The 8,833-nt window shown below is 44.5% G+C and overlaps 1 protein-coding gene across 1 annotated transcript in view; it reads right to left on the reverse strand.

The window, feature by feature from the left end:
- Positions 1-2,356: 2,356 nt before the first annotated feature.
- Drg1 (developmentally regulated GTP binding protein 1) overlaps positions 2,357-8,833 on the reverse strand; it is a 28,297-nt gene continuing 21,820 nt past the window's right edge. The window contains exons 6-9 of the mRNA XM_005366091.3: positions 6,569-6,699; positions 4,718-4,885; positions 4,429-4,551; positions 2,357-3,245 (exon numbers count right to left, since the gene is read on the reverse strand). Coding sequence (XP_005366148.1) covers positions 3,146-3,245; positions 4,429-4,551; positions 4,718-4,885; positions 6,569-6,699 — 522 coding nt within the window. The 3' untranslated portion in view covers positions 2,357-3,145. The remainder of the gene's footprint in view (positions 3,246-4,428; positions 4,552-4,717; positions 4,886-6,568; positions 6,700-8,833) is intronic.

Below are 8,833 nucleotides of genomic sequence, written 5' to 3' on the forward strand. Positions count from 1 at the left end.
GACAGACATGTGAGCCAGGAGTGGTGGGGTGAGGTAATTAACAGACTACTACTCTGCAGGCTAAAGCTGCTGGAACAGATGAGACAGATGAAGGCACAGACTAATTGGCACGGTAGAAGCCCACAGGGAACAAGCAAGATTCAAAGTATAAAGAAGTGAGATAGATAGCCGTTAACACTATATTAACGCCAGGCGGTGGTAGTGCACGCCTTTAATCCCAGCAATCGGGAGGCAGAGGCAGGCGGATCTCCGTGAGTTCAAGGCCAGCCTGGTCTACAAGAGCTAGTTCCAGGACAGGCTCCAAAAACTAGAGAGAAACCCTGTCTCGAAAAAATCCAAAACAAACAAACAAACAAACAAAAACCCTAGCTACCCCAGAACCCCTTTCAAACCCTCACCTGAATCAGGATACACATGTTCCCATCTTTCAACAATGATATGGATTTGCCCATAGTTAGTAACTGACTCCTATTGTTTATGAATAGAGGGGCTGGTCTGGTCTAACCTGATTCTGGGTGCATATGCAGTAATGCAACTAAAGTGTCTTGTAAATAACTATTAGAGAAAATCTAATATACTTATTTATGATTGGTCATACAGATGGCTAGAATCAGATATAATTTGGGAAGTGACATACACAATAGGAAAAATTGAATATACAACCTATAAATGAAATGGAGAACCTCAAAGCCAGATATGGTGGCACTTGCCTTTGTCAGGTAGAAGCAGTAGGATAGTGTCTGTGAGTTCAAGACCGGCCTGGTCTACAAAGCTAGTTTCAGAACAGACCTTGTCTCAAAGTAGATAGAGAACCCCAAACCCTCCTTTTTTTAAATTTTAAATTTTTATTTATTAAAAATTTCTACCTCCTCCCATTTCCCTCCCACAGCCCTCTTTTTTTTTTTTTTTTTTTTTTTTAAGACACCGTGAGAGCTTAGGCTGTAGCCTTGGGTCCTTGAGTACTCCTGACAGTGTATCCCTCAATAATCTACACTACTGCTTTGCTCCAAACGGAGTTACCTTGAAGTGCAAATTCCTGGAAGGCCTTGGTTTCAATTCTTTGGATAAGAGGCCAACCATGGGCAGCACTTTCCCAGCCAGTGTCCTGACACTACCTACCTCTTCTCTTCAGACTATCAAGTCTAAGTCCCAAAGAGGGGAAAGGTAAGCTCATGTTTGTTTTGGGGGATGGAGACAGCATTTCTCCATAAAGCCAGCTTTAACTATGCATGTCATTAAGCATGACCTCAAATTGGTAACCCTTCTGCTTCTATCCAAACAGAACATTATAGGCATTTGCCACAGCAGCCTAAAGGACAACTTCTCAAGGTGTGTGGGGCTGGCAACCGGGGGGGGGGGGGTAACTGAGGCCTCGCAAAGGACTGGGACTGCCCTCTCGTTGGCACCCTGAACATGCTTTGCTTGAGGAGTCTCTCATTGGAGAACAAACCTAGCCCTGAAAGTCAATTCTTTCTGGTGTTTGGTAGGCTTTCGGTTATACCCATCAGTGACTGTCCAGTGACAGACACCAGTCTGTGTTCTCAAGAGTGAGACAGGCGAGCCAACCTGCACCAGAGGACAGTGCTGAACCCAAAGAAAGGGAAGAGTCCACTCTAGGGCAACAAGAGGGCAAGCCTGAGCAAAGGGGAGTTCGTGGGAGGCCACACCTTCACTCAGATTGATAAAGGTTCTAGCTCATCTCCCTTGAAGACAAGCCTGTTCTTGTTTTTCTCAAGGCCTCTTCTACCGTCCCTGCAGACCACATTAAAATAATCTTCCAGACAAGTGATTCAGCAAGAATTCTCTTGTACCTATTGCCCACCTTCTCACTAAGCCATGACGTGATTATTGCCAACCATCAAAAGATAATCAGGAAATCAGCTAACATTCTCGTCTTCCCAGGCCCGCATGTGCTCTTGCCAGTAGTTTTGTTATTGTTGCTTTCTGTTGTTTTTTGAGACAGGATTTCTCTGTGAAACAGTCCTGGCTGTCCAAGCAGTCACTGTAGACCAGGCTGGTCTCAAACTCACAGAGCTCTGCCTGCCTCTGCTTCCCAAGTACTGGGATTAAAGGTGTGCGCCACCACCAATCAGCTCTCCAGTAGTCTTAATGAACCTCCCCTCCCATTCCTGGGATGTGTATCCACATGCCTATTCTGCTAAGAGCAGCCACCTCACTTCTCATGTCCCCTGCCTTCCTCCAAGTTACATAGTCAACAAGAGGTTGCCAAAGGATTAAAGTCAAAGTCTTAGCTTGGAGGTCCTGGTGACATGACTGTGATAATACACACCTGTGCTAAGTCTATGGCAGGCAATGAGCCCAGTTTAAAAAAAGACAAAAACTGAGCAACAACAGGAACCAAAATATACTGAGTATTTTTATAAGATTGACACTGTGCTAAGCAACTTCCAAAACCCACCCCTAATACCAGCACCACAACCTTAAGAGTTAATGCCATTATCCCTGTATTACATGATGAAATGGAGGCTTACAAAGGCTGAGTAATCTCTTTAGGTTCCTATACAACTCAAACCCCACTCTGCTCCCAGACCACTCAACTGCTATCTTCCGTAACAGATCAGCACTGGAGGAAATAAGCAGATAACTTCAGGATATCCTTCCCCTCACCAATGTCCTAAGATCACCTGAAGGCAGAGGCCACACCAGGTGAAAGAGCCTCTCATTACTGTCCATCACACAGGACAGCACGTTATCTGGTTCCCGCTCTGCAGCCGCCTGCCTGTACATACAGCTGTTTCCTCATTCAGCTGGACCCACAGCAAATCTGACAATGACACACAGCCAATGGGCCCACCAGAGTTTTTATACAGTTCAAGACATGTGACACCAAGGTAAGAAAGGCAATGTTGCTGAGATGCTGGTACACACTGGCAAGCCCAGCACTTAGGAGATGGAAACGATGGATAAAGAATTCTAGGTGAGCCTCAGTTACAGAGTTCAAGGACAGCCTGAAATAAATGGGACCCTACCCCCGCCCCCAACAAAGACAAATGATGTTCTACTTTGGAGTCTTCATCTCCATTCCTGTACCCCAATCCAATGGCTGCTAAATACAGAAGGTTGAGAAGGGTACTTGGTGCTAAGGAACATTGCTGTGGCTGGCCAGCAGAAGGGGAAGGCAGGTTCACTTCTTCACAATCTGAATGACGTCCTCATCTTCCAATGTATGGTCTTTACCCACTTTCTGAGGATTATGCTTCACAGAGAGACCCCAGACCAAAGCACTGTAGCAAAAGGAATAAAGGCAGTCAGTAACAACCAGCTTTAGCTCTAGTTGCCTAGGTTCCAGTCTTAGCAGACTGAGCATCCTAACTCTTAAGACACAGACCTACAACAGACAAAAGCCTTCTTCCAAATTGGGACACTCAAAGCTACTTCCACACTAGTGTCGCGCACTGGGACTTCATACACCAAGACAATGCTTTCAGAACTGCTCTCATTCCATAGTCAACTGAAGAAAGGCAAAACAGTGAGGGGGCTGAGCCAAGAGTGGTGGCGCACACCTTTAATCCTAGTACTTTGCAGGCAGATCTGAGTGCGTTCAAGCCCAGCCTGGTTTACCAGAGTAAGTTCTAGGACAGCTAGGACTACACAGAGAAACCCTGTCTTGAAAAAGAAAAGAAAACAAAACAAAAAACAAAAAAAAAAAATCAAAACAAAAGAGATGGCTGAGCAGTTAAAGTGCACTCCAGAAGACCCAGGGAAGCTTCCAACACCCTGTTTCTAACCAATAATGCTGGGCTTACAGGCATTTGGGGCTAAGCAGTTTTTATGAGAGCAGGGGATTTGAACCCAGGTCTTCTTGCTTTCAATGCACGCATTCTTATCCACTAAGCCACCGGCCATGCCCTAAAATCAATATCTGCCAAATGGAAGGTGAGGGAGGGAGGGCCAGGCAGGAAACTGAGTCCCAGCAAACACTCCTGAGCTAAACTAAAGAGGCTTCTGGAACTTTCTTGCTCCAGCTAGGTAGGCTTGCCTTTAAGGAGACACTGAGAGGGGGCTGGCTCAGAGGTTAGAAGTATATGCTGCTCTTTCAGAGAACCCAAGCTTGATTCCTTGCAATTCCAAGTGATCTGATAATGCCTTCTAGGCTCTGCACACATGTGGTACACATGCATACTAAGCATATACACATACACATGAAATAAAAATAAACATCAAGAGGGAAGGCTTATGTTGGCACAAGCCTATAATCCCAGTTGTCAGGAAGCAGAGGCCAGCCAGGGATACATAGTACATACAAATTATTTAAAAAAAAAAAAAGGGGGGGGGGGAGGATCCCTTCAAGAAATCCCTTCAGCGGCATCTTTGTTACCTGGTTTCTATAATCCTCCTCTAAGAATTACTACTACTATTAGTGAAACCAGTAACTCACAGGGAAGTACCACATGTCATGATACTTACTATTTAAATTCTTTGATAAGATTTTTATGAATCTTCATGCAGAAATCTTCCACCGTGGTCCTGGAGTATGGCAGCACCACCGGGGAGGTGTAATCTGGTAGCTGGCCTTTGGGCTTGGTATAACTACAAGAGGAAAGACAGGCTGCCATGTGTTGAATATTCACGACCCTTTACCACCTCTGCCAGCAGGCCAAGTGACCTCCAATCTCCTCAATAGGAAGCAGGCTACTTCTACCTCTGAAACAGACACATTCTGTTAAGGAGCCCCGACGCCACCATTAGGACTCACATTCTCACTAGTTTCAGATAGTCCCAGATCTTCTCCAACAGGTCATCAAAATTCCAGCGGTGATGGGCAGAAATGGGCACACAGTGAGGAACCTTATAGATAATATCCAATTCCTCAATGGAGATCTGATCAATCTTATTCAATACATAGATACAGGGGATATAAACTCTACAGAGGAGAAGAAGAAAAGTTATTAACTTGGAGCTGCTGATAAAACAGCCTGAATACTTAGCACTCCCCCACTGAGGCCCTGTCAGAGGCCTCAAAAGCCATCAGCACTGTCCATTTACAGGAAGTAGCAGGCAAAGCATCTTCCAGCAAACCCGAACCCAGGATGATCCTAGAACTCACTAAGGTGCAAGGAGAGAACAAACTTCACAAAGTGTCCTCCGACCTCCAAGTAGGGACCATGACACGCACTCAAGAATACCGCCCCCCCCCAGACACACAGACACACACACCACTACAAACACAAACCCACAGTATGCATGATGCTGAGCAGACAGGAGCCCTGGCTCTCCCAGAGGACTTAGTGGTTCCCAGCACCCACACTGCATAGCTCATTACTTCCTGTAGTCCAGTGGGTGGACTCCCTCTTCTGGCCTGCTTGGGCACTTGCACACTGGTGCAGACACACACACATAAAAGTAAAAGTCCAAAATCTGAATTATAGATTGTAAAATAAAACTCAGGCCCCAGTTTCAAACATAATGCCAGTCCTTGGAATTAATTTTTTTGTTTCTAAAGAAGACAAAACATAGTGGCACATGCCTGCCATCCTAGCACTGGAAGGCAGAGAAAGGGGCATCACCAAAAGTTAAGGGGAAGCTTGATGATCGACTCAGAGTTCCAGGACAGATAGTGAGCTACTGTCAACACCTCCAAAAAAAAAAAAAAAAAAAAAAAAAAGTTTAGTGTTTAAAAACTGTCGTAAGCTGGAGCTATAACTCATGATTCAGTCTCCCCTACCATGCACCGGCTGAAAGGAACATAGAAATTACAGGTATATATGCTGAGCACTGGTGGTGGTAACACACCTTTAGTTTCAGCAGAGGCAGGTGGATCTCTAAGGAACATAGAGAAACCCTGTGTCAAAGAAAAAAAAAAACAAAAAAAAGAAGAAAGAAAGGGAAGGAGGAAGGAGGGAAGGAAGGAATCATGGGTTTATCTTTGGTTAGCTTTTTGGAACCTATCTTGGAACTCTGTAGACCAGGCTGGCCTCGAACTGAGATCCGCCTGCCTCTGCCTCCCAAGTGCTGGGATTAAAGGCGTGCGCCACCGCCGTCTGGCTTTAAGTAGAGCATTTAGCACTATTAAAGTATCCAATCAGTGCGACAGTTAAGATCACTAGTAGTCACACAAGCTGCAGCTTCTCAGACTCAGGTGATTCACTCATAAACTGTCCAACTGCACTCATTTGTTTCCGTTTGACTTAAATTCTTCAAATAAAAAAATAAGAAGATTCTGTGTTAATGTTAGGAATAACTTCAACAAAGTGGTTTAAATTACTCAAGTGGTAACAGTAACAGTGTTTCATAGAACAAGTGTTCAGCCACATACAGTTAGGATACATGGAAGAGACACATCTTGGTGCTCTGATTTGTGCAGAGGCCTATATGATGGCTCAAGTAGTAGTAACTGGAGAGAGCGGACTGACCCGACCAACTACTGCTGACAGACGAGCTTAAGTAATCAGCAAATAACCCGAGCAGGGAATAACACCATCTTTAATCAAACTGTAGAGCAAGGAAGAAGTCAGAAATGAACTTCAACCCACATGTGCCACTCAATTTCTACCTAACCACTGTTAGTCTCCCTCTAACTTCAACCCAGTCACAACACACCAAGTACCTGTTTCCTTCTACCACATCAATGAGGTCATCCGCTGTGGCATCACTCCGCAACGTCACATCAGCATTGTGAATTTTGTATTCAGCCAGAATGCTCTTCACTGTTTCAGCATCTAGTTCACTCTGAGGGCACTGAATGGAGAGAAAAAAAGACCTATCAGGGAGGATGGGGACATGTACTCTTCTTTATTGGGAGACGGGGTCTTACTATGCAGCTCTGCCTGTCCTAGAACTCAAAGAGATCAACCTGTCTCTGCGTGGGTGCTGGAACTAAAGTCAGGTACCATCATATACAGTCTGTCTGTACTTTTCTCTTTTTGACTGCTTTCAAACAAAGGATGATCTAGATCTTCCTAAGTATAACTAACTCCCAAGTGCTTGGATCACAGACATGCAATACCAGGCTCTGTCAATGTGGTACTGTGAACTAAACAAGGCTTTGTGCATGCTAGGCAAGCATCCTACCTACTGAGCTACATCCCAGCCCTGTGCCTGAAAACTTCTAGCCAAAATGTAAACTCACTACATTGCCTGACGAGAGTAACTAACTTACAGTAGACCTACAAAGCTTTCTAAACTCAGGCAGGTGTAAAATGTGCTGTGTCCTGCACACAGCCCAGTCCCCATAATTCATACACTCAGGTTTTATGTTACAATCATCGATGACACCATCTTTAAGAAGATAATAAGAACAGGATATTAAGGTAAAGTCCTAATTCAATATCAATCTAGCAATCACCTTTGTCCATCAAGCCACCAAATAGCTATGAACAAGTTATAGCACACTAATTCAAAGAACTCTCAAGGTCAGGTATCATGGCAAAATAAATAGGAAGATCTTTCAGAAAAGAGAGCTTAAACCTATTTTAATCTGAACTCTGAGGAAATTCTAAGTAAGACCTTAATTCACTGACCAAAACAGCAACTGATAAAGCTGCTTGCTCCCATTCTGTCTTTATTGGATCTCCGACAGTCTAATTTTCTCCAGTTTTCCTTCTCCCACTTTATCTTAAACCGTTTTCTTTTCTTTCTTACCAAGGTAGTCTCGAACTCACAGAGAAGTGCCTGCCTCAGCCTTCCACGTGCTGGGATTAAAGGTGTGCGCTGTGCGCCACCAGTGTCCACCATACACATAATTTTAAAAAAGAAAATGCAGTTTTCAGGGCCAGTAAGATGCTCAGTAGGTAAAGGGGCCTGCTGCCATTCTGAGGACCCAGACGGCTGAGAGAACGGACTTCTGCAGCCTCTCCTCCGACCTCCAACCGCCACAAAACACGTGGTGTGTGTTGCCCACCCCACCCCACCACTCCTACCTGACCCTCCCCTCCTTTTTATTTTTTTAAAGAAGTCATTGCTTAGCTTGTCCTTTAAGGACAGAATCAGCAGGCAGTGAAAGGCAGGACTCTCTGAGTTCGAGGTCAATGTGGTCTCCACAGAGACTTCCAGGGCAGCTACAGCTTCACAGTGTGATGCTGCCCAAAGAACCCTCCTCTGGCCTCTAAGCACCAGGCACACAGCAGGGCACTAATGTATCATGCAGGCATGGCAGCCATATGCATAAAATAATGGGAAAAAAAAACCTCTTTGTTTTTTGTTTTTCAAGACAGGGTTTCTCAGTGAAGCCTTGACTATCCTATAACTTAAGAGATCTGCCTTCCTCTGCCTCCTGGGTGCTGGCATTAAAGGTGAGCCACAAAGCTGGGAAAAGCCTTTTGTTTTTGAGACAGGGTTTTGGTATGTGGCGCACTCTGATCTGAAACTCACAACTGCTGTGTCTCAACTTCCAAACTGCTAAGATGACAGGAAGATGACAGCACACTCCAAGCCATCACCTCTTCACAGGAGTACCGGAATAACCTCTTAAACCAATTCAACACAAAAGCTAAAGTCTGCTGTAAAGCATGTGCCTGTTATTCTAACATTTAAGAAGTGGAAGAAAGAGGATCAGAAATTTTATATAAGGCTAGCCTGGTATATAAAAGACCTTATCTCAAAACACTAAAAATTATAAAAGTTAAACATGGGGCTAGAGAGATGGCCCAGTAGTTAAGAGCATTTGCTGCTCTTATAGAAGCCCCAGTTTCAGCCCCCAGCTCCCACATAGCAGCTCACAACTGTCTATAATTTCAGGTATTTGATACCCTCTTTCAGTCTTTACAGTGCTGTGGAATATTAGTGTAAGATGTGTTACATCCATCTATGCTCTGGAACATTTATTTATTTATTTGTTTGTTTGTTTGTTTTTTGAGACAGGGTTTCTCTGTGG

The sequence above is a fragment of the Microtus ochrogaster genome, unplaced genomic scaffold (assembly GCF_000317375.1).
Source record: "Microtus ochrogaster isolate Prairie Vole_2 unplaced genomic scaffold, MicOch1.0 UNK6, whole genome shotgun sequence".
In the NCBI taxonomy this organism is placed as follows: Eukaryota; Metazoa; Chordata; class Mammalia; order Rodentia; family Cricetidae; genus Microtus; species Microtus ochrogaster.